Source organism: Egretta garzetta, unplaced genomic scaffold, assembly GCF_000687185.1.
Source record: "Egretta garzetta isolate BGI_Z169 unplaced genomic scaffold, ASM68718v1 scaffold30, whole genome shotgun sequence".
Taxonomy (NCBI): domain Eukaryota; kingdom Metazoa; phylum Chordata; class Aves; order Pelecaniformes; family Ardeidae; genus Egretta; species Egretta garzetta.
In genome coordinates, this window is record NW_009258383.1 from 5,710,246 (window position 1) to 5,736,668 (window position 26,423).

At 37.9% G+C, this 26,423-nt stretch overlaps 1 protein-coding gene across 1 annotated transcript in view; it reads left to right on the plus strand.

The window, feature by feature from the left end:
• The first annotated feature begins 685 nt into the window (after nucleotides 1-685).
• The window catches only part of GLCCI1 (glucocorticoid induced 1), a 36,810-nt gene continuing 11,072 nt past the window's right edge, over nucleotides 686-26,423 (plus strand). Inside the window, exons 1-4 of the mRNA XM_035897459.1 lie at nucleotides 686-833; nucleotides 10,044-10,130; nucleotides 19,020-19,136; nucleotides 21,771-21,923. Coding sequence (XP_035753352.1) covers nucleotides 813-833; nucleotides 10,044-10,130; nucleotides 19,020-19,136; nucleotides 21,771-21,923 — 378 coding nt within the window. The 5' untranslated portion in view covers nucleotides 686-812. The remainder of the gene's footprint in view (nucleotides 834-10,043; nucleotides 10,131-19,019; nucleotides 19,137-21,770; nucleotides 21,924-26,423) is intronic.

The following is a 26,423-nucleotide window of genomic DNA, read 5'->3' on the forward strand; positions in this document are numbered from 1 at the left end:
AATGCAGGAAGAAAGCGTTCCATGATCTAGGTGTACGGGGAGAGAAGTACAGGGCGGAGTCAAAGATTGCAGGGCTGTGCTGAGTGAAGACAAACATGGTAGCTGCCTTGACCTGAGTTGTGTCAGAGGGAAATACAGTCACACCGTTTCAGCTTGCTAAGGCCTGCATTGGGATCTTGTAAATAATACGGAATGATGTACATGAGAGCAAGAAATTGGATATGCATCTTCTTAAGAATCGCAATTTTTGTCACGATTGGTGTTTTAGTGTATAGAAAGCTAAGCAAGCTGACTTAAAAAAAACCAAAATCAGTAACCCAATACTGATTCTATATTATATTTTCTATTTCTATATGTCTGGCTTTCCTGAGTTGCATCATCACTGTATTTAAATTTGCTCGATGTTTTTTGTTGATGAAAATGTATTGCATAGGTAGCCTGGTTCTTTGCAGATATGAACACTTCAAGAGTTGTTGTTTTTTGTAACTGTTAAGTTTTCCCTTTGTATTTTTTCTCCTTTGTCTGATGTTATTTGCTTTGATGTGATGGCACTCTTTTCAGCTTGGCATTTAGACAAAGGTCTCCGATGTGTTCTTGACATTGTGTGTCATAGCTAGCTTTTAATGTTTAATATCAAATTTAGCCTGACTTTTTTGTTGGTTTTGTTCTGGTTTTCTACAGTGGACAGGCCAAAATCCCAGCAAATCAGAACTTCTGGTACCATAAGGCGAACTTCTTCTTTGGACACAATAACAGGACCTTACCTCACAGGACAGTGGCCGCGTGATCCCCACGTACACTACCCTTCATGTATGAAAGATAAATCTACTCAGGTAAAAAGCTGTAAAACAAAACAACAGAGATGTTTTGTATGATGGTTGTCTTCCTGGTAATACTTTTATCATCTGATCTGGAGTCTTAGCTCAACTTAATTCTGAAGAAATGTGAGTTCACTTCATTTTACTATAAATGTAAAGCCCTAAAAATAGGGTACACTGGTGTTTTTTAATCAGTGTCAATTCGGTAACATAGTAGGTGACAGATAATATTTTTATGATTTTAGAAAACAGTTATTAAAAATAATATTCTGTATGTGGGCAGATCTTTTGAGGCTAAATAAGGATATTTCAATCTCAGCCTTGTATCTGGTTTATTTTGAAGCTGCTGTATGCAAAATTGTGCTGAGTGTTATTTAAGAAAAAAAAAAAGATTCCATAATAGTAGTTGCTGACAAACTAAAGATTTTACTAAATCGTCGTAATAAATCTGTGCTGTGGGTCTCAAAAAGTGTGTTGGGGGCGGGAGGAGGCGCAGTAGGAGGAGAGAGGTTACTGTTAAGAAGAATTGATCAGTTGGTCTGTAGAAGGGAAATCAAGAAGAGGAAGCTGGGGGTGAGCATGTAACGTGGTCTTGAGATGTTCCCTCTGCTGCTTAGTAGCAAGACGGGCAAACAAAAATGCTCTGTGGAAGAGTTACCTCTTGAAGCCAGACATCAGAATGAGAGCCTTACCACCAGCTACAAAGGGGAAGCTACTGAGATTATTTATGGGCTGATACTCTTGGATCCTCCTCAGGGCTCTGTCCTGAGCCAGAACCTCTGGCAGGTAGGCTGCTACGCATTCATAGTGCTCCAGTGCTCTTTGGGTAGAAAGCTGAACATTGTTTCTTGCCGGATTCCTCCTCGTGCTGGAGCTTGTTGCCCACAGAGATGACCCACAAACAGGTGAAAAATACGTAATTCTAAGAAAACCCAAATTATTAGCAAAGGAGTTGCATTCTTGGTTTTTCAGTAGTGTTATTAGGGTATGGAATAAGTCTCCTGAGTTTGTGTTCGAAACTAAATTGGAAACTAGAAAAAACTATCTATCTTTGGTTATATTTTCAATCTACAGGCCATGTAGGGACGATGGTTGTTAAATCAGTTTTCTGTCTCCTGTGCCATGATTCTGGCCCATTGTTATCATGGGTGTCCTGCAAAGAAAAATAATACTTCTGTCATTCTACCTTTTGCTTTTAACTCTCTTGTGCCATTAAGAATTTTTTTTTAATGGAAGCTTATGTTGTCACAGTACATACGATACCTTTAAAATATCAAGGATTTTTCTGTCGCAACTTCATTTGTTAGGTGTATAGGTTTGGGTTAATTTCCACTGACTTGCAACATACTTGACACCCATTCTGCCACCATTGCTTAGAGCAAACACAGCAGCTCTTTAAACTGATTCTACGTTTTAGTCTTTTGTGTAATACTGAATTTCTCAGGACAGGTTAGAATGTATAAATAATTTTCCATGTCTGTAAAATCTAGTGTAATGCAATGCAGGAAGTCCTCTGATGGGGGAAGCGTAAGCATAGAATGCTTAGAAAAGAAAAAATATCTGTCTGTATGATCCAGAAACCCTATTTAATGAATTTGGGAATCTGATGACTAAAATTGTTAAGGAAACTTTTAGAAACTGTGGTGGGACCCTTTAAGAAAATGCTGTCTTCATGTCCTACTCACTCATTTTGAAACCAGCCATCCAGTTTTAGCAAAAAAGAAGAACAAGCAGTCATATTTAGTGTCGTGAAAAATCTACCTAACAAGCTCTTAATCCTGGATTTTCTTCCAAGGTCCCTTCCTTTCACAACACGGTGTCTTGAAAGTCTTCCTGTTTTGAAACCATAATTTTCATTCAGGAGATTTTTGTTAGCATGCTTTGTAGTTACTGTATTTCTTAACCTCTGTCTCATAAAACATGTATACATATCAAACTTCGCAAATACCCATATGAATAGAAAATTTAGAGTATTTAAACATTCACAAACAAACCTTTTCACTAGTTACAGAAAAGAGAAACAACCTTCTTCTATAAATATTTGAGCTCCAAGCATTTGGCAGTAAAATTGCTTTCCGAGTGAGCTCAAGTAACTGTTTAGGTTATTTGACCTGTTGGCTGCCACCCTTTGCCTCATTCAGAAACAAAGCTCAGGGAGGGGAAAAAAAAAAAATAAAAATGAAGTTTTACCTTTTCAGCATAACCAAAAGTAACAGAGAGGAAAGGCAGTACTCTCGTCGTTACAAGATGAAGTATTATTTCAAAGAGATAAGGGCAGGGAAGTTTCATGAATTGGATTTGTGTGGATATCTTCTAACAAGGAATTATATTAGCTGTCTTTTTATCCACTTTATGCAAAAATCAAGCATTTAGCAGTGTTTAAGCTGAGTTGAAAAAATGTGTCTTCACTACTCAGGACTATATGAATATGTAAAATGTAGCAAGCGTAGTGATTGGCACAGCGAATTCCAGTATTTTTTAAATAAAATGTTCACTAGGGAGGCTTGTAGATGAACTCGATCATAAAACATTGGCTTATGTTTTGGTTGAGTGAGGTTTTTTGTTGTTTGAGCTCTGTGTAGTTTGAAGTATATCTAATTTCAAGAACTAAGGATGAGTTCCAAGTCGTTGACAGGATGCATGCATGGCAAATTAAGTTAAATTAAATTAAAATCTTGCTCTTTGTCGGAGTACCAGCACAAGTACTTCCACTACTTCATGTCTGTTGGCTAAGTAACAGTTTAGCTCATGGGAGTTCAGAGAGTTTAGAGTAGCTCAAAATAATAACGCTTGGTAGTTTAGCAGAGTGGAAGATGGTAACAAACAAAATAAATAAAAACAAGATAATGAAAATCAATAAACGAATTTTTTTTTATGAGCATGTTTCATTGGAGAATAAATTATCACTTGTTTGACTTATAAACTATGAACAATACTGTCAGTATAACTTATATTGTAGGTGGAATAATTGTTTCTCTTTCAAGGGTACTTTTTGTCCCTAATTAAACATTCATTTAAAATCCAAATTTTATGCAGTTTCATGAAGGTGGTGATTATGGCTGTTCCAAGTTTCTTAGAATTCTTGCATTTAAAAAAAAAAAAGAAAAAGAAAAAAAAGTGTCAGATTCTGGTCTTCGCCATGATAAGGTGAACCTTTAATGAGTTTTATTCCAACTTCTTGTTTCCCACTTAAATTCTTTGTACTTGTATAGTGCTAATGAATAAAATATTTCTTCTTTCTCTAAAATTAAAACGGGATTTTAAAAAAATAATTCAATAATATCTTATTATTTAAATACGAGAAGCAGTTTTGGTTGGTTGGTTTGGCTTCTGTTGCATCTTGGAGAGTAGTAACTATAGTTTGTATTTCTGTGTCTCTCTTAACCCACCTCAAGTGTTTTGACTGAAAACAGGGAAGAGAAGTGGGGTTGTTATGTTTGCTTTTGGAAGAATACGCTATGACATTACGCATTGTGACATTTACACAATTCCAGATTTCTAAGAATTCTCCATGCATTTATGGTCGTGTGTGTAGGTGTGCACATGCATACAACTAGTTGACTTTTAAGAAGCAGCACGTTTTGGATACGCAGAGGTATGCCATTTTGTTTAGTAGTGTTTTAAGTGTTTCAGAAACGCAGGGAAACCTACTGTCACAGGAAGTTATTACAGGTGTTGGTGTACTTTGTGATCCCCTTCCCAAGTTCTTCCACTGTCCTACCTCCCTCTCCTTTTCAGTAAAATTTGAACTTTTCATTAATGCCTTTTAAAACTCAGTATAGCTTCCTTCCCCATTTTTTCTTTCTCTGTTGGGAGCACTGATGGAGCAATTTTGTATACTTCTCCTTCATGCTATACATGTAAGTGTTTTCCCCTTCCTAGTGTAAGGAATAATTCAATGTTGAAATGGTTATGCCTAACCTCAGAATCTTCAGAATCATTTGAATAATCGTCACAGTTTATTAATATAATTATTTGGCAGTAGCTAAATAATTTAAAAGATTTTTATGAAAGTAAAAAGAAGGAGAGATTAGGGATAAACATATGATGTTGATGTCATAACAAAGACATTGCCAGTTAAAGTTCATCTATATAATCTTTCTCAATCTAAATAATACAAAGAAAAGAATAAATAAGTGGAATATGATTCAGTGGTTTCCTGCAAACAGTATGCCTGGATATGCCTTTTTTATCATATATGGTAATTATGTATTACTCAAATGGAAATTAAGAAAGTTTGCAAAATGCCTTTCAGAATTTTTACTTGTCTCTAATCTAAAGAATAACAAAGATTTATTAAAATAGAAAGCTTGGCTAAAATATGGTTTTGTTCTTCTTGTGTATGGGTCAAGGCTTTAATGTAGTTACCTCTCATTGGTCACCTGAGTAATGTTTTGTTTTCTTTTGGGTAGAAATTTTGTAGCTTAAAAATTAGCATCATAAACAGGGAGGCTCAATTACATGAAGCTTTTTTTATTAGGGTATTTTAGTTATCAGTGCTTTCATGTGATATTTTAATGATGTACTTTGGAGGGAGGGGACAAGGAAGAAGAGATATGTGTCCTACAACTGTGAATTCATCATTCTAATTTTTCTTAACCTGCCTGATGTTTAAGAGGAGTCGTCACCTATAGTCAAATTAACTTCTAACTCTTTATGCTGTTTCTTTCTGTAAAATTTCTAGAGGGCCTTTGAATGTTTTAGAAACATCTGAAGACTCATCAGATGATCTTCTAGTGCTGCTGTTGTGTTTCTTTTGAATGTTCAAAAACATTATTGCTTCCCCTGCAAAACGTAGACTTGTGTTCGTAATCTTTGCGCCCATCCCCCAGTGTAGTTAATCTGGAATGCAGGCTAGATATAGTAATTAGAGCGAAGGGCTGGCAATAAAAAGTGAGATATTTAGAGTAATTCAGTTGTCTTTTAGGTTTAGGTAGGTTGGTATTCCATGCAGTCATTCTGATCTAAATGAAGTGGAAAGAATGTAGGTGTATATCCCTGACATGGGTGGAAAAGCAAGGCAGAATTACCAAATGCGTTGGAAGAAATGCTAATCTCTACAAGCTTGGGTGAGTTAGAACAATGATAATTGTGATTTACATTAAGACTGAAGAGAGCAACCAGATGTGGTGTTCTCAGCATGTCCTATCCAATGTGCATGCTTTAAGCATTGTGTCAACTGAAGCTGGGACCACAAACCTTCACGTTTTGAAATATCAGCAGTCCTTCTCTTGAAGCTCCAGCATATGTTACTTAGTGTTTTCAAGGTTCTCCTCCTAAAATGTTTTAAATCTTAGTTTCTGAATGTAGACTTACAGGAGCAGTCCTTCAGTTTCACGAGGTTCAGTTCTTACTTAAGTGATGCTGTAAATTTGTTTCAGCTCTGAAATAGTATCAGTTTCACAGATAGTGCCTATGACCTCTCTTACTGTGTTTCTGACTTGAGGTGCAGCAACTTTGGTTTCATTTATTGTGATTCAGAAATTTTTCTTCAAATACAATTTTGAGTTACTTTTTTTGCTTTTGTTATTTTTTTTTAATGTGTTTAACACATGGGAAGTACACTTCCAGCTTCAAATAAAGGCTTCCATGAATACACCTGTTTTGTGGCAGTTGCAAATAAAGATGAGAAAACAATTGGCATATCAAGGGGGCTATGAACCCCCATCTTATTTGTGATGTAAATTGCAACATTCAGGTGAAGTACGAGGTGCTCTACCCGAGATAAACTTACAAAACCAGAATTTCTGCTTGAATGGAATGAGTGTGGGGTTCTTAAGGTTTGGTGGTTTGTTTTTTTTTTTAAAAAAAGCTTTTGCTTGAATACAATAATTTTGGCTTACAACCCCAAAACTTATCTTCATGTAATGTGAGTTGCAATATATTATAAGCAGCAATTTCTAGGGTTTGAAGAAGACTGGCTTGCTATAATATTTTAATAACTGCTTATGTTGTGTTATTTTTTAACCTTTTTTTCCCATCTGAATATAAATAGCTAATTAATATAACATTGCCTGACTTCAGTACTGTGCTAGGAACATCATATAGTATTCATAATCTAACACTGCGAATAAAATTGAGGGACACAAATAGTCTGCCCCCTGTATACTGGTACGTGTATGTATATTTTGAAAAGCTGTGACTTGACTCAATTTGCCAAAGACTGAAAACAACTGTGTAATCCTTGTCTCAAGGGAGATAGTGGAAGAGAGTGGAAGAGAGTGTCAAAAGCATATTTGAGAAAGTACAGAATTTAGTATCAAGTTGAATGGATGTTTTGTGTTTGTTATTTTTGATTTCTCATTAAATCAACTGCAATATAAGGATTCCCGCCTCTCTCTGCTAACAGTCATATGTGTTGCTGATGAAGTTCTTCAGGGTGTTGCCATTTGTTTTTATTCTTGCTATCTGGATCAATATCTGTGCTTATTAAAAATTACAGACAAGTTCTTGCTTTCTACATAATGTTTTTTTGTTTTGTTTTTTAACAGTTTACTTATCTTTTTTGAGAAACTCACTTTGACTTTTTAGATACTCAGTGTCTTTTCTGTTCTGTTTATTAATTTATAGTTGAAAGGCTGTGAGCTTGTAGTGATCCTTGGTACGCTCTCCTTCACTACAAGAAAATATTTAAGTACCTGAAATGCCTGTTTCTACTTCATCCTGGAGCTGTTCCCCAAACTATGGAGCAGTGTTGTATTCAGAATACACTCTTTGGAGGATAAATTTTCAAAGAATTCCCTTTGCATTGATATTTTTCTAATTTTGTATGAGGGTATGGTTCTAGCTGTACTTGGGATATAGTAAATTACTCTAAGAAAAAAGTAGCTTAAATTGGAAAGTAAATTGTAATAGATTGTGGAAAGCCCATGATTTTGAAAAAGGAGCAATTTTTCTGCCCATTTTCTCTAATTCTTTAGAAATCTGCAAGCTACTTCAGTGTTTAAAAAAAAAATTAAAAGCAATGCAGTGTCTTTCACACAAATTTCAGGGAGGTGGTAAGTACCCAATCTGCAAGAACAAGTAATTACTTAGAACATGGCTCTGCTAAAATGCAGAGTGAGCAAGTGCAAGTGTAGGTAGCACACATGTGGCAGAGGCTCTGCTTTGGGTGACGAGAGTCATGGGTCGCCTGGCTTGGGGAGTCCCATGTTTCCCGCATAGTTTTAAATAGCTGTTTTAACTCTTTGCTTTTGTTAAATTATTTTTTTTCCATAACCACATTGTCTTCTGGCTTCTTCCCCAGACCTACACAAAGAGAGTCATATAATATGCACACAGAACCCTAACTTCTATAAAGACCAGTTTTTAATTTCCTGGGAACATGCAGCAAAAGCTTCATTACCAATTTTTTCCATTTTGCTTTCTAATCGCCCACACAGCTTGCTGGGCCTTTGGTGGAAGTATTCCTGGTGACGTAAAAATAACAGAATAAAAACCCCACCAAACCCATGGAAAGTGAAGGGCTGGCAGAAAACACAAGTGGGATATGTAGGCCTGTGCACACAAAGTGACTTAGCTCATTAAATATTAGCACTTACGAGTTAGGTGCCAGGCTGTAGGCTGTGTAATACTGTGGCAGCGCAGTGATTATAAAGTCGCAGACATAGAATCATAGAAACTTAGGTTGGAAGGGACCTCAAGGATCATCTGGTCCAACCTTTCTAGGCAAGAGCATAGTCTAGACAAGATGGCCCAGCACCCTGTCCAGCTGCGTCTTAAAAGTGCCCAATGTGTCGGAGTCAGCTGGTTCCATGGGGAGATTATTCCAATGGTTGACTGTTCTCATTGTGAAAAATTTCCCTCTCATGTCCAATCGGAATCTCCCCAAGTGCAATTTGTGTCCATTCCCCCTTGTCCTCTCCATGTGACTCCTTGTAAAAAGTCAGTCTCCATCTTCCTTGTAGCTACCCCTCAGGTACTGGTACATGGTGATGAGATCCTCTCTAAGCCTCCTTTTTTCTAGGCTGAACTCGTGGCATGAGTGGCCTGGCCCCGGGAGGGCTGCTTCCACCTCCCTCCCCAGGGCAGTGAAGGTGAGGAATGGTAGACGTTTTTGTGGTGATGCCCAGCCTCCTTCCTGAGCAGAACAGTGTCTGCTACGTGTGTGGGTACTACAGAAGTTTACAGACCCAAGAGAGGAAGCAAGAGTAAGGAAAGCTGTGGAAGAACAGGGTTTCCATGCACGAGAAGGAAATCCCACAAGGTGGTGCATCCCAGATCCTACCTGTCCCACTGGGCTGGGGTCCTGTCTCCCTTGGAGAAGTGTTAGCAGTGGTCATCTGAAAAACTTCACTGTCAAATTCTCATTGTTTTCAGTGGTATAGTTTTATTTCTTGCGGCCTATTGTGAAAGATTTAGCTAATACTAGTAGGATTTATTGGAAAAAAACACTTTTTTTCCTTTTCACAAATTTATGTATGTGCCAATAGCCCTGAGTTTTATGTGGTTCATACCTCAAACTCTCCCTGGATTTTAGATGTCCCTATTGTTCGTCTGGCAGCTGGTGACTCTCTTGTTGAGAAATGCTGGTGGATACCCTCAATCTTTGTAATAGTCTTGTGGCGAATCAGCGCAGGAGATGGGAGATCTGGCTTCCAGACCTTTCTCAATCTTTGGAATTCAATTTTATAGCTCCTACAACCAAGGATGGTCCCCAAACTTTTGGGATTGCAGACAGGGCTGGAAAAGGCCTGCTCTTCACTGTTCTGCTCATGTAGGTCGAGGCCAAAAATAAGAGGTATCAAACTCTGTATCAAGTCAGAGTTAGCAAGAAGGAATTGATTGTGTGGCCCAGTGATTAAGGAAGACAGACGGGAGAAATGAATCCTGGCTTTTGGTCTCTGAGTTTGTATATATTTTTTTTTTTTAATCTTGTGGTTTTTTAAACTGTCCGGTGAGTGAAAGGTAGAAATGGATGCCAAAGCACAGACGGGACTAGCCAGGTGAGGGGTTTTTATGGTTGTCAGGCCTCTGATTCCTTCTTCAGTAATGTGCATTGTCCTCATCCTTTGTAAATGCAAGTTTACAAAGCCTCAGTTTTCTATATTGGTTTTTTTATGTGTTGAGACTATTACTGCTGCATATCAGATTCTGAAATTCTTCGTGTATACTGCCTGAACTCTGACACTGCAGAAAGAGTAAAGCAATAATTTGTGCCAAGAGTTTTTCTTACCTGGAGAATTCAGTACAGTATATATATTTATTTTTTTTCCCTCCCTCTAGACACCTAGCTGTTGGGCTGAAGAAGGAGCAGAAAAGAGATCCCATCAGCGCTCAGCATCATGGGGAAGTGCTGATCAACTAAAAGAGGTGAGAAGTTTTGCACAGTGGAGCCTTTCAAGTTTTGATATGCCCACGACATTTTTTAATCCCTATCTCGAGTCCAGGAAGCTGCACCCTTTCCCTCCCTTCTGTTGCTTTTGAAACAGGTTTTAACTCCCAACATGAGAGTTGTTTCAAGAGTGGTTGTTGTTTTACTCCTGTTGGATTTCCTCCCTTCCTACGACACAGTGTTGGCTGTTGAAGGAGCGGTCAGAGCGAGTGCTGGGGAACCAGTTTGTTGTTGCTTACTAATTTTTTGTTCGGAGTTACCTTAGGTAGCTTTCTGTTCTTTAACACTGCTCCCCTGAAAGAGGCAAAGTGTAAGTCGATGTGTTAGCATATTCTTGTTTAGAAGTTTCATTGAAATTTAAGGGTGGAGATAAAGAGGACACCACTTTCACACAGGAAAAAGGAGTCTATGTGTTGATACAGTAATGGTATGATTACTTGAAATCCTCTTTAATCGTATGTATTTTGCTGTAGACTACAACTGCAACTAGAAAGAACCCACCAAAAGTAAAGTGGGTTTGCGTTATGGGAAAGTAGATACAGTAAAACGATCTCCAGCTCAGCTGAAATGACAGTATTTCAGTTTTTGCCCCAATAAACTCCATCCTCTCCGGAGTTCATGTAACTCTAGCTCTGTCCAGTACCGAATAACTAGCGTGCAGTTGGCCTCAGGCCCCTGTCAGGAAGGGTGCAGCCTCTGTTCAAGAGCTACACCTTTCCTTTTAAGAAATGAATCTTGCAGCATGTTTTCTTGGGGTGGGACTTTTCCCCGATACTCTGGGCTTTTGGCATCTTCTCTCCTGGCTCCCTGTTTAATAAGACATTCAGAAATGAGAAGAAATGTATAGGTTGTCTGAGGAGATTACATTACTGGCAATATATAGTCCTCTTCTGGACACCCATTGATAGGAATAATAGTTGTGAAAAGGAGCAATGTAAGTTTAATTACTTGAATTTTAAAATCAGATTTGACAAATACGGAATAATCTTGCATTTCAGTCGTGGCAATAACCTCATTTTTAAAGATGAGGACCTGGGCCAAAGTCAATCCAAAGAGGGTTGTCTATTCCCATCTCATTGAGTACCTGTTATGAAACCCATCATAGCTGATTTATTAGTACATGGGCCTTCATTTGCCTGGGTGACTTCATCTGCAGCTGTGAGGAAGCACTCAGAATCACAGATTAAGTGCCCAGAAATGAGTGCAGAAGGAGTTTTGTGTCTGAAAAGTTTTGGCTTAAACATTACCTACCAGCACAAAGGAATTGTAGTGGGGGCAGGAGTAGCATCTGTATTTCCAGGATAATGCTCCCTTGCTTTTACTGAGAGACCATCCTTCATCTTTTGGCAGTTCCCTATCAAGTTCTGCAACAAGCAGCTTTTCTTTACCATGGGGCCATGACTGTCAGTGATAGCAAAACCTTCAGCATGTAAGCAAGTCTCTGCCATTTGATAACGGTGATCCATTGTGCTGGGTTGCCATCCTCATGATGGACTGACCACAAGAGAAAGATAAGACACATGTGACCGATGGGTTTCATGGTTCATTTCTGATAGAACACAGTAATGGAAAAAATGGAGTGTGTGGAAAGGAATTGTTTCTCTCCAAATTTTGCAGTGGTTGTTCACCCTAAAACCTGCTCTTGTCTTGTCCAGTTTTGCTTCCTCTGTTTTCCTTTCTCCAGCTTCTCAAACCAGTTTTCTTGCCTTTTCTAGTTCCCTGGGTTGGTAGTCCCGGTGTCATTCTGCGTGCATTATCCAGCCAATTTTTGTCTGTCTTCCGTTACTTGAGCTCTTGCTCAGTTACCTTTCAGCTCCTTGTCTGCTCTGTCTCTCCATCATTTGGCTTCTGTTTTATCCCTTTCTTTCTCCTGTCCCTCACCTGTAAGTCCTGGTTCCAGCTTCTCTGTCTGGCTACTTACTGCCTCTGTGGTGGGTGTTAAGAGTTTGTTCAATACCAGCGGTATCTGGTGCACTCAGTTTCTTTGTGCCACAGTAATTCCAGCAGGTTCTAGAAAGAGAAATTCTCTGGGGCAGTTCTGATGAAACTGTAAAGCCCAGTAGAGACAGAATTACTAGCAAATGTAGCTGCCAGTTCCAAACATCTTTCTTGAACACGTGCAAACTGAAATTTTTGCTAAAGCTTCACCAAATGTAAAGGTTTTTCCAAGGGAATAGAGGGGCACATTTCCAGCATAAAGGACCCCCAGACAAATGTTTGGCTTTTTCTTCCAAACCATTGGACAACAGAGCTTCCCAGGTAGAAAGCTGCGGTAATGTGTTTTAGCATATAAAATGGTAAAATGATTTTTTCCCCCCCCCCCCCCCCCCCTTTTTTTTTTTTTTAATATTTAGTAAATTGGGTGAGGTTACAAAATACCAAAGTAAAGAATCCTGTTGATGGCAAATAAGACAATTCTTAGCAAAATAAAAGTCCTGGACTGTAAGATTTCAAGTTAATTTTTGGGGTGATCACAAAAAAAAAATAAAATCTGTGTACCTTGGAAGTTTGCTAGCGTGCTTGTAAAAACTTAATGGAGAATTATCTAAACTACGGAGATGATAAACGAGATTGCTGAAGATCCCCCCGTTTGGAGGAGAACTCTGATGCATATCCGTGGTTGTCTCAGAAATATTTCTAAAGATGCAGAAATGGCAATTTTTCCCTTAAGAGCTAAAGACTTCCACATAATGCTTAAAACCACAATCGTGGGCATCTGACATCAAGATCTGGGTGGATTTGCCTGCTCCTTTTTCTCTATTGCTTCTGAAATTCAGCAAAGCAGTAATAGGTTCCCACTAAATATGGTATTCCCCCTTCATTTTAATCTCATTCTTAAAACAACTCTAGTACTTGTACTAAAGTCTCTGATGGCAAGGGGATAGGAGAACGGAATGTTGCGTGGTAGAGTTCAGAGAAAATTTGACAAAGCTATAGGCAGCTGAAAGCAAGAGCTTAAGTAATGGAAATAGAAGTATCACCTCTCCTGAGCAACTGCATTTGTTATGAGTAACATAGGTAACGGTGGTTCTGCCCAGAAACAACTCTAGTACTTGTACTAAAGTCTCTGATGGCAAGGGGATAGGAGAACGGAATGTTGCGTGGTAGAGTTCAGAGAAAATTTGACAAAGCTATAGGCAGCTGAAAGCAAGAGCTTAAGTAATGGAAATAGAAGTATCACCTCTCCTGAGCAACTGCATTTGTTATGAGTAACATAGGTAACGGTGGTTCTGCCCAGCTTTTTGAATTGTTTCCCATAGCATTTGACAGTAAACATGTAGATAGCTGTTTATGGTTTCCTTGGCTTGTCTTAGCAGTTTGAATTCATTTTTTTCTTGTTCTAACAATTAATGGAATGATTTCTGGCATGTATTTTTTATTATGTTGATATTGTAAACTAGCCAAATACTTGTATGCATAATTTTAGTTGGTTTTGCTAACAGAAGATTGAATGTGCTTTTAAGTTTTAAAAAATTGTTTTTTCCTTGGTTAGTTTGAGAGCTATTGCAATTAAATGCATGTATTTAATGCAACTGGGAGCTCTTATTTTAAAATATTTACATTTTAAAAATCTAAAAATGAGTATATAGATTTAAGATCCTAAGCAAGCAAATGAATTCTGTATTACCACATAAAAAAATTTTCGCTTTGGGTAGTTGAAAATTATTTTGCCCTTGAACTTAAATAGGTGGGTGTCAGGATTGAATCTGTTTAGCAGTGAAATCGGCAATGCTTGTTTTCTTGTAGTGGGTCTATTAAAAAGTTTACAACTCCCCAGCTCTCAGTTGAACTTTGTAATGATAGAGTGTACCTTTTTTACCACCTCCTAACAAGATTTAGTTGTGGTTTTTTTTTTATTCTGAAGGGATCTACTGCTTGTTTTTTACGAAGTCTTGAATACAACTTATTATAAGATAATGCCAGACTGCTTTAATGTTACTTTAATAGATACATGTCTGGACTGGGAAATAAAGATTGCTGTCAGAGTCTTTGTACCAGACACAAACCAAGTAGTGGTTTGAGCCACTGGTATTTTTCCCCCCTTCAACCTGAACAGTTTGAAATTCTGTTGAAGTTGAATAGGGACAATTTTAGTTATAGCTTACCCTGAACTGGATTTACCCAGAACTGAAAAAAAAAACCCAAGATTTAAACCAAATAGTTTTCCGTTTGTGTAGTTTTTTAAAGACATATTTCAGAAAACTGATTTTTTCACTTCCCTTAAGCCCCTCTGTTACACTGACACCAGCAACCCCCCATTGGAAGGTCCATTTTGCTCTAACAGAATACTTGAAAAGGACTTTGAAATAAAAGAGAATCAAATATGAGAGTTTGCTCTTCTTATGTGCTTTCATATACCAATCGAAAGACTGTATTCAAAGGTTTAGGGTGAATTTCTAATGCTTGTTTTACTCTTTGACCTACTGTTAACTTGTTCATTAACAAATGGTTCACGAATGAGTTAGAGCTCGCTCTCGTTAATAAGGAGTTTGTGGCTTGTTCAGCAATGGGAAGTTACTATGTTGTGTAGCCTGATTTGTAGAAATGCAGCCTATTAGCTGGTAAATATTAATGAGCATTTGGACAGGAATGGTGAGACATGACATATTCCTTCATCTTAGTAGTCTGCATCCAGCTCTCTTCAAATGAAAGATTATCAGGATACTCAGATTATTCCAGTGTTGTAAAGAACCAACCTAATTTGCTTATGGCTCAAGTTTGTGCCATTAGTTATGTTAGACTGCATCCATATTGCAAGTGGTACAGACAAGATTCATATTTATTTCAAGTACAGTTCTAACTGTAAAAATACGGAGCAAGCAAAAAATGTAGGGTTTTTTTTCTAACTTCTTGTTTGTTTAATAATCTTGGATGGTCTGCCTATAGATGGCTGTATGACAGTAACCATCAAGGCCAAACTGCAAGTTTGTGTCCCGAATGACCTGGTATAGGTTTATTACTGTTATGATGCACCGATCTTTGTGTTTTCTTGGGGTTTTTTGTTGGTGTTTTTTTTGTTTTGTTTTTTTTTTTTATAAATAACTGTAAAGTACATCAAGAAAAGAGTCTTTCTGATACATCAGTGATATTGCAAGGAACAGTCACTGGAAGAGGAAAGGCTGAAAACTTTTCGTATTTTTTTTGAAACGTGCACAGATGTGTGCTTTGTGCTCCCCCCCCCCATACAGTCACATAGGACTACTTGCCAAATATGAACTAAAAAAATATAATTTCAGATTTACTACTGTATAAGTTTGCACCTTGTAAAGTAGCAAAATAATTTCAAATAAATGTATTTGAGCATTGGAAGTAGGGTTCAAATTGCATTTATTCCTTGAGGAATTCCTTGATTTTTCAGCTGTATCCTCTAAGAAAATGCCTGTACTGTATAATGAGAACTTTCTGCCCATCTTCAAGCTAGGTAGACAGGGAGAGCATTTGAATTGGTACTTTAAAACCATTGTCACATTTTATGGATCTAAGTGCACATATGTGCAAGGCTAAGGCTTTAATGTCTTCAACAGCTGGATGCTTTAAAGGATACACGTTAAATCTTTTTGTGGTGGTTTACATGTATTCCTTAACATGATTGTGTACGCCCCAGTCACCTTCATGCTCTGTACTTGGGTGTGTGACGGAAACGGTGTCCCAAACCCTTTCTGTTGTTCTTGGCTGCCCTGTTAAGGTGGAGTGGTTTGTTACTGTGCTTTTTTTTCCCCTAGCACAGCACATTATTCCTTTTCTCCTTCATCTTCCTAACTGAAATATCTGTATTGCTGCCCTGAATGGAGTTCAATGTCAGAGTATATTTACACCAGTGTAATGGCTGGATCTTCAAGCGCATGTTTTCCTACTACCAATTACTTGGCACCGTTTTCTTTGTACAGCAAATTCCCTAGCTCATATTAGTGGCATCAGTCAAGTGCCCAAGAGACAGGATCTGCTGTTGCTTTGAGGTACTTGGTAGAACAGGTGCCATCAATATGTTTCAGACTCCTTCCCTCACTACACAAATTATATCTGCTTTCTTAGGATTAATGTACTCATACCTATCTGCAGCTCATTTTGGTTATGTTTGGTGCTCTGATTGTGCTTCTTTGCTGCTTAGGAAACGGTGAAGATAAACTTCTAAGAAGCCAGCCCAGCTAACTCTTCCTGTTAGTAGTAGTGGCTTTATTTGAGTTTGACATAGAAAATAATTGACAATAAAAAGATAATCTTGTAGGAGAAAAAAAAGCTATTGGGATTTCAGGATTAGCTTTAACAGGTGGAAGATTCATGGTGGACTGCCTTTGGTGAAGAGATGAAGCATCATTTAGTTTGGAGGATCCTTCTGTCCATGTACTCAGCTGGGTTGTCTGTGCTGGCAAGCCTCTGTCTCCTGTGTCTGGAGGATGAATAAGAAATGGCAGATTCCTTTTTATATGTCCATCCTTATTTTCTCTTTTTTTTTTTTTGCCTGCTGGTAACTACCACAGTATGGAAAGCTTCAAATTCAGGGCTAAGAACAGATCTGAGAAGGCATATCTATTCCTTCACTGCATTCCACGTTTGGCTTAAGTGATCATATCGGCTCCAGATACACAGTCAGATTCTTCAATAAGTTTTCATCTTTCTCTTTATACCCAGTGAACCAAGAAGCCTTTTCTTTCTGTTACTGTCTAGAACCTACTGACTGCCAAAATATACGTACTCTTGAGGTGGCCAAGAGAACCTCAGATTCCAGGGGTCCATGATTCCTTTCAGGATATCAGACCTTCAAGGTTTTGGTCAGCCTGGAGACATAACAGCTGATCAGTGCTCTCCCATTTTATGCTCTCACTGTCCAAATTTTACAGCAAGAGGTTATGTTCTCAAAGATTTGCAAGCTGCTTGCAGCAGAAATCAGTCAGCCAGATCTCTGAGGTGGAATTGTATAGATCTTTTTTTATAGCATGCTCCCAAGGAAAGCTCAGAAAGCCAGATTTCATTTAAATAAAAAAAAAATAGGGTAGTAACTTTTTAACTAGGAGGAAGCACACAGCATCGAGGAGAGGCAGCAGAAATGAAAGATTTATACATAGCACTCTCCCTGCTTTCTGATTATTCTTGTAGCCAGCCATCTCAGAGCACAGCTGTCTTCCTATCTGGGCATCATTTTTATCTTCTATTTTTAAAGGGGAAGGTGACCATTATTTGCCTGTTCTTCCCATTCTCCAACATTCTGATGTAAGACACAAATCTTAGTAGATACATGTATACTTACCAGGCTGGTTACCTGCTTGCTTTTTCATCTCTCTGTGGATCTAGGTTTTCTAATTGCCATTACTCCTACAGGGAGAACGGGGAAGTTCTGGACAATATTTTTTGTTTGTTTTTGTAGAGATGAAGGATCTCTTCAGACTCCTTCAAAGGTTCTTCCAACATGGTGCCTGAGTTGTGCCTCTTGTCGAGAGATTAGTCCTCCCAGTTCTCTAAATCGAGCTTGTCTGTGTTAGAAACACAGTTGTATTAGGGCTCTGTCTTGCTGTATTCTATACACAGACCCTTTTGGAAGTCTGAACTGTTTGTCTGTTGTTGAAAGATGAAAGTACTCAGCCATTTCCGAGTAGCACTTCTCTGAATATGGGTAACGAGCTGTGGCAAGACTTGATATGAAGCCTTAAAGGTGGATCCTCCTCGTGAGTGATACCAGACACATCACAAAGAAAAGTCCGCAGCCCGGGGCAAAGCTCTGTCCAAACCTCTTCACCAAGCACCCTAATCTCTGACACTGTGACGAGTGATTCTCTGCCACAGCGCTGCTTTGCAAGAGCACTAGTGATACATTTAACTACTTGGAGTTATCCACAGAGTGCGTGTACTTGTAAGCTGTCACTCAGAAAGAGAGGTTACTTTCCAGCTGATGAAGTTCTTTGAAATATGAATTCCGTGTGCATTCACTTCTCCTTACTTGCCCTTCAGGTTTTTAAATATCGTATCTCTAGCTGAGTTAAAAATGAAATGGGGCCGTGCATGCTTTGCCTTATATGCCAGTGTGCTGAGCATGAGGAGGAGTGGGACTTGAGCCCAAAGGAAAAAACTATCCAGTCTTGAGGAAGGGTCTGTACCTGTTGTGTGAATTTGCACATAGTCTAAACTTCTGAGACAATGCTTACAGAGGTAAATATTCTCTTTCACGTAGAAGTTATCCAGGAGGAATCAATAAGCGGAGCAAGCCACAAATGAAATTCTTTGGTTTCTTGTTAAGGAGCAGGTCAAATGGACAATGGCTTAAGTTGCATTTGACCTTTCAAATATGTAACTTTTGATTAGACATCTTTGCAGCAGACAGCAGAAAAGATAATTCTGTCTGCCTGAAGGAATCTGTGATAATTTAGCCTGCAGGGAAATGCTATTAAATGTATTAAATAAGTTCTCCAAGATGAGCAATGCATATTGATTGCCAGTTGTTTGTGAAGGCTCTTTGCTTTTATGATGAATTATCATTGGAAAACTTTGGTTTAGTTTAAGATCAAATAAATTAAACTGTAGGCTTCGTAGTCCCCATTTTAAACCAGTTATAGGCCAGAAATTGCTACAAATTGCCATTCTGACTACTTTTGTTTGCATCAGCTATTACAGTACTTGTTTGAAAATGAGGAAGTTCAGTAATTAAACCAAGCCTGCTGTCATATTCTGGTTGGAAAATAGGGCAGATACTTTGGAGAAAGTATCTAATAAGCAGAAAGAAGCTTTAATGCTCATGCTTCAAGGGAAGGCAATCCCGTATGCTTGTAAAATCCTCCAAAGAGGACTTAAAATGTCTGTGATTCGCTTTACCCGTGAAGATTTGAGCAGTTACCCATCCGATAACTCATTATCGCTTCACCTGAACTTCTTTCCAGCAGATTGCCAAACTGAGGCAGCAGCTTCAGCGCAGTAAGCAGAGTGGTCGTCACAGTAAAGAGAAAGAACGTCAGTCACCTCTCCATGGCAACCATATAGCAATCAGTCAGACTCAGGTAAGTAGAGAGTTGCTTATATTAACAGCCTCCTACCTTACCAGGGTTGGGTGAATAGCCTGCTGTTTTTTCCCGTCTTTCTTCTATTTTCTTATGTGGTACACTAAAATGCTTAACAACCTGATACCATTGCTTCTTCACTGTAATTTGTCTGAGTCATCATATAATAAAAGAAAGAAGGGTTGCAGCAGGATAGCAACTAAAATATATCAAGGTGCTGTAAAAATTCTGAGCATGGCCAGATAAGACTGTGTTTCCAGGAATACATGCTTGCTTCCAAGACTTAATTTTTGTGGTACGCTTTCAAAAGTCTCTGCTCCTCTGGAAAGTATTTGCTTATCAATTTCATCTGAGCTGGTTAAAAAAAACAAACATAGAAAAGAAAGAAAAAGAAAGTACCAGGGGTAAGCAGTCTGGATTGGCAGCCCCACAATTGTCTTTGAGCAGCAAGCAGAACACTGTCTGGCTTGTTACAAGCAGACTTGTAGTTCACCTTACCATGTATTCATCAGTAAAAGACAAAGTATCACCAGAGATTTGAGGGAATATCTCATTGCCTTGTCCTAGTTTAAGAATCTTTCTGATGCATTGCTTATTGGCCAATTCCTAGCCAGAGAGGCAATTTCTACATGACATCAAGGAAAACAATGTTGTGGTGTTTACTTTCTAAAAAGAAAGTGATCATTTACCTTTAATTTGAACTCAACTGAAATCAAGACGATGCGTGCCACCGTACCCCATCCCTGGTGACTGGTAACTAGAGGATCTGTCACACTAGAGGATAAAAGTCTTTTTCTTCATGGTTTTGTCTAGGACACACCTCTTGGTTGTTACAGTAGTCCAGATTCATTGTCAATATGGGATTCTGTCTTCTAGCATGGGAGTTTGTGGTTGCAGTGGCTATATATTACAGTAGAGTTGGTACAGCATATTTTGAGAGTTTCCATCATATTACGTGGAAAAATTGCTATCATCACCAGCCTGTTCTTGTTTCAGACACTGTCCTACTGTAAAACCTCAATCAGACATAATCTTTAGGATGCAAAATATTATATCCAGATTATGTTGATGACCCTTCTCATGTTCTATACCAATGAGCATTGTGATGACAGGACTTCTCTGCAGCCATCAGTCTATGGATTTGCTATCCCCCTCTCTGAGAGGTTAAGCTCAGGCTCCTAGTCTGACAGCTTCTCTTTTCTGTTGTCTTACTACTTACCTATTTTTCAAAGTGATGTGTGAGTTTAGGCAAATTTTAATATAGCTGATCATTTTAACACTATCCTGGCTAATACAATTTTTATTTTCAGGTTATCCTCATGTTTCACAAGTTAGAATAATTCGCCTGTGTTCTGCGTATATCTGTATTTCTATTATAAAGTTGCTGACACATATGAAGAATAGCTTTGGACACATTATCTGGCCAAATTATCTGACCGTGAACCAAATTCTCAGCAGGGTGCAATGGAGGATGCCCCATGCAGCATCCACTCTAGCCATTACAAACTGCCAGTGAAACCAAAACCCAATTACGAGTTCTAAAGCTCACACAAGGTTCAGTCAATGACTTTGTGAACCTTAAGACACTTGTAGAAAGCAGTTAATCGGGTCTCATTTGACACTGCAGATTTGAGTCCTGATTAAATTTCATCTACAGTGGATCCTTAACTTGGACCCCATGTTACTAACAGGCCACTATTAGAACTCCTGAAATATTGGTTCTATCATTGTTATTTTCTGACTGCCTTTTTAAATAGCTAGTGGTTTAGAAAGAAGAGGTTGAGCCATGATGGCTGATCCTTTGTGTTCCTTCTTCTGTTTGGGTAAAATCTCGTGGTTAAAACTTAATCTTGTGATAAAGACATATAGGAAGTTGATATTCATCCTGAAATTTTTGTGCCTCTATAATAAAGGATCCCACTGCATTTTGCATAGAAAAGGGTTTTGGTTTTTCCATCTCAAAGTAAGCTGTTGCATATACCTGCGCCGCTCTTTATAGTCGCAGTAAAAACAGTCTTTGACACAGACTTAAATCCACTTAAGACATATACTTTGAAGGAACATTCTCTAGAACTTGGAGTTCACTTTGTCATGGCTTGTGCAACATTTTGATTTCTCAAGAAGGTGTTCTCTGATGAGGCTGGTGAAGTTTTCAGTTCTGGCACCGCTGTGGGAAGCTGTCCTGCAGGCAGTGTGTTTTGTCAGTCAGAGAAGCCTCCGCATAAGCGACATGCACCTTTGCAGCTGCACCTTGCGCAAGGTTCATTTGGCAAGAGCTCAAAAAAAAATTTTTACATTTTGTCTTAAGCATCCTGTGATCAAGAGAACATATATTGGGAAGCGAACACTGTTTTTGGCTGTCACCGTAGGTGTATCTATGCTGTGTGGCTGCTGCCAAGATAAAGCTTTTGAGGCTGACTGCACAAGATGCAAGTGCACTCATGTGAATGGTTCCTGTTGGTAACAGAGCTCCACTCCAACAGGTTTTTCTGAAAATTTGCCAAGTAAAGATGATCTTTTAGATGGCAGAATTAGTACACAGCTTCTTAGTTTTCAGGTTTTTTAGTACTGGTCTCAGACTTCTGCCTTTATTCCATTTTCTAACTTCAAATCGTGTTGCTCTTTACCTTTTAGGCTTCTATTTCCAGATCAGTCCCTATGCCACTGTCAAACATTTCAGTGCCAAAATCAACCGTTTCACGTGTGCCGTGTAATGTAGAAGGTATAAGCCCCGAACTGGAAAAAGTATTCATTAAGGAAAACAGTGGAAAAGAAGAAGTATCCAAGGTAAGGTTATATTAATGTGGTTATAGTTGTTTTTTCTTTGTAATCTATAAACACATGAAAAACCTTCCTCGTGGCTGAAATTACAAATAATTTTCTTCCAAGACCTGTTTGTTTGAAAACTTTGTTTCAGTGTTTTAGCATAGTGGGGTGTTTTGGTTTTTTTAAGGACTTCTAGCCAAACATACTTTGTTTAGAATGCCCTTTCTGTAGAGAGTTTGAAACTTTTTGTGCAAAATGCAGGTGCTTGAAAATTTAGATACTTAAGGCTACAGCAGTAAATAATTAGAAGAGACCAGAAGATTACTTTATTCACTTTATTTTGCATTCTTTTTCTTAGGCAAGACTTAAATTTCCTATGTGATGCTCTGCTTTTTGGGTTTAATGCTTTTCTTCCATAAACTGAATGTGGATCATTTTAATTCCATGAAGCCGCTGTGATCTATTATGGGGGGAGATCTCTGTATGGGAAATACTGGCAAATGGGGCAGCTTTGCTTATGTGGGAGAACTGGAGCATTGGAATTGTCATTGAGGAGCACTGAAGTGCTTAGGTGACACTTGAAATGTGAAATACTTGGTTTGTAGCCACTGTTTCCTAAATAGCCAATGAGAATTTTCTGCTGTGGAATAAACTACTCTATTTTCTAATCTTCTCTAGATGTAGGTTCTTTTCTTGTGAATGGTCATGTAATAGCAATTCAGTGTACAAGTCAAGCTATAAAACTTTAATCAGAGGTTTAAGATTCCAAAACCTGATAATATTTGTAGTTCTTCATTTTGGCAGTGAACTTAAAAAGTTTGGGAATAGTCTTGGCTTCTCCAGAGACTTAGTTATGCGGACAAAGCAGTCTTAAGAATGAAATACGGTAGGAGTAAAAGTTTTGTGCTAAGTTTGTTTTCCTAAGGCTGTCTCATCCTTTTAGAAGGAGTGTGTGTTGTAACAGGGCAATAAGGAAAAAAACAAACACACAAACCGAAACAGAAAGCCCAAATCAATAACCCTTGTTGCACCATCTCCGAAGAGAGTATAAAAAGGTATGTATTACGGTGCCACCACTGATGTTGCTATGGCTGGGGTTGTAATCTCCTGTGGTCAGAGGACCTTTCATTTATTTATCAGACATATCATCTTCGTAAATGCTGTCCTTGGGCTTTAACAGCTTATTACTTGGGATGCAGAACTCAGTCTCCTAAGTTACTGCATGTACTGGCTCTGATCCAGCAAAACAGTTAAGCGCATACTTAAGTGCACTGTTGGATTGGGGCCAGAGGTGCTCAGCAGTTTATGCAACCAAGGCAATAGTGAACCCTTCCTCCAAACATCTAGCTGGGGAGAGTCTTCAGACACAAAAGAAAGTCATAAATCAGACATTGCCCTTGAAGTCAAGTCCATCTTTGTGGGCAGAGGGTTGTTCCCTGCTATGTAACTGTTAATTTCTGTCAAGTTTGGTCTAGTGGGACCTAAAGTGGGACTCCTAGCACTGTCTTTGAGCTTCCTAGATCTCAAAGCTTACTTAAGGAAGATCATAACAAGAATAATTTACCCAATCTTGCTGCTGGTGAACTTTCTCCTAATACAACAATTTAGCTTCCTTTTCGCACGGGGGAGTTGGGGCAGCCAGGTTAAAGGTTAGGAATTACTGAACAAAAGATAAACCATAGGAAACCAAACTTCATTAGTTTCACTGCTAGTGAAACAATTTGTTTTTCTTTCAATTTTCTGCCATTCTTTTTTGCTGTAACATTCTGTATTTTTAGAAAGCATTTTAAAATAGCAATCAAAGGTAGTTGGTTGCTTTGGGTGATGTGTGAAGGATAAATTATTCTATAGACTTCACTTGTAAGATTGGTGTGCATCTAGATTTTCAGCTGGTTTCTTTTAACCTGTTCCCATGTTTACTTCACACTTCTAACAGTGCATGTTCAAACCTTAATTCTCATATGAATTGATCTGTCCAGCTGCATAAAACATTTTGTGCCCTATTGTGAATCTGTATCAATTTGTCAGGAAAGATTTGGGGAACAACATAGAACCTGTAAGAACCCTGAGAAGGAATATTACCTTTATTTTAGATACAGTTCACTATCTAAGTTTTTAAATTTTTTCTTTACAAATTTAGAACTAAAAGTACCTTCATAGTTTCTGATTTCTTCCATTTAATTTTGATAACCATGTTTGGGCCATCCCAAGTAAAATAAAGTGTGTTTTAGTTCTCTTAACTTCTAAAATTTTAGTCTAATGTTCTTGAATTTTTTTCTGTTAGTCTCTAATCTTCAGTAAAAACTTGTGATTATTTTTTTTAGTTCATATATTGAAATTAGACTAGGTGATATATAGGACAAAAATAAGCTTAAGGTAAAGCAGTTTTATGGATAGGTTTATGGATATTACTTGAATTACTTTTTTAATGGGCAACCAGTGAAAGTTTCCTCTTGGTTTCATACTTCCTTGATTAGTCTTCAGATACACAAATCAATTTAATTCATAGGGTATGATGTTACATACTTTCTTTTTTCCCTTTTGTTGACTTGAATTTTTGTAATCCTGCTTCTTAAAAAATGTATAAATTGTTTTGGAATATGTCTTCTGTCTTCTCTCGTGCTGACTTAGTTCTGTTAGTTCTTTGGAATGCTCTTCTTTGCTTTTTTAAATAATATTTTAATGATAATAGAAATTGTACTTAGAAAAGTACGATTGTACTTATAAAAGTAAAAATAATTATTGCAGACATTTCCCTGGTCATTTTTTTTGTTTCACAAAGATAGTTGATGATACAGTAATGTCATTATGTCATTACCTTTTAATAATTTGATTCACCATAAAGTTTAGAGGGATTGCATTGTAAGTGGTCAAAACATTCCAAATATTTCATTCTTTTCAGTTTAGGCATGTATGTGTATATTTTTTCAGATCATTAATCTTGCTTAGATAGCCAAAAGTGTTCTTTTTTTTTTTTTTTTTTTTTTTTTTTTTTTTCTTGCATAAAACTCAGTTAAAGTTGGCTTTTTGGGTCTTAATCGCCTCTTTCTGCTCAGATTTCTTAATAAACTTTAATTCATTTTCTTCTGCATTTAGTCAAAGATCCTGGATATATGTTCCTTCTGGTTTTATAACTTGTTGCCTAGCTTCCCAGGAAATTGTGGTGGTGTGTCTCTGTTCCCACCATACCTTGTAAGAGGGAATCAGCTTTTTATGAAGTTGTGACAGGCTTTTGTTCTTTTATTCTTTTGTTTTTTGACTCCACAACACAAACATCAGAGACTTTGGTACAATAAGATGATGGACTTATTGTAGGAAGTGGGGGGTAAGAAGTGTTCCCTCTTACAGAATACATTGTGAAAATAATGAAAAGTGCCCTGTAGCAGGACGTGGACACATTCACAGGTCTTCCATTGGGAAGAAAAATATTACCAGAACTATTTTTCAAGTATACAGAAGTAATTAGAAATGAAGCAATTTTGATGGACCGTCACACAAATTAAGTAAATGATTAACGTGTTTCTTGTTCGATTTCTAATGCTTCTGGAGAAGTGAGATGGTTTTGGGTACCTATCCAAAAACTTAATCCTGTAATAAAAGGATTTTTTCTAACTTGCACAGATGCAGAGGATCCTTACTTAAATGTTCATAGCCTTCATCCAAAATGTCTGTTTTTTCCCAAGTGCTCCTTCCCAGGGTACATTATGGGGTTTTTTGCACTTGCAACTTATCTAATGCATTGATGACTTCCACGATGCTAGAAGGGAGAGGCACTTTCCTATGCCTGCCCTTGTGTTCCAGTCTAGAGAACAGTTTTTAAATCAAAAACATTGAATGCTCTGTTCTCAAAAATTTGCCTCCAAAATAGATGTAAAGCCTGTGAAGAGCAGATTCTTTTTAAGGTTTCCATTGGTATATTATGTCATAATAACATTCCTGATGCTACTAAAAAGGGTGTTCTTGTTTTTTTCCAGCAAAAAGATTGATACTGAAAACAACGTGGAGAATTTTAACAGTGTCTTGAGAAATGCATGCTGTTGTCAAATTGAACATTTCCATACCTTTGCAGGGAGGTGAGGGTGGTATGTAATGATGTCCGAGAACACACTGTCCCATAGGGGTTGGCAGCTGTCCTGACAGAATGCATTTGGTTGGTACATGACTGGACACTTTAAAAACAAACAAACAAATAAAACAGTATATAGAATGCAGTAATTTCTAGTTGTTTTCCATGCATCGTTATGAAAACTAATAGGAGCCGTACCAACTTAGTTACCCTATTTCTTATGTTCAAAGTTTGTGAGGACTTCAGTTTTTATAATAGTTTAGGCACGACTCATGGAAAGTAACTTCTAAAGTATTTTTTTATGTTGATCAGGTTTAATAAGTGAAGTTTTTAAACAGTGGAATATTTTTAGTTGATATTTTCATGAAGCTTTTTGCCCTTGTCAAAACTTGGATTCAATATTAAGGGAAAGATAAATACAGAAGCACAGTAATCTGAAATATTTTAAGGCATAG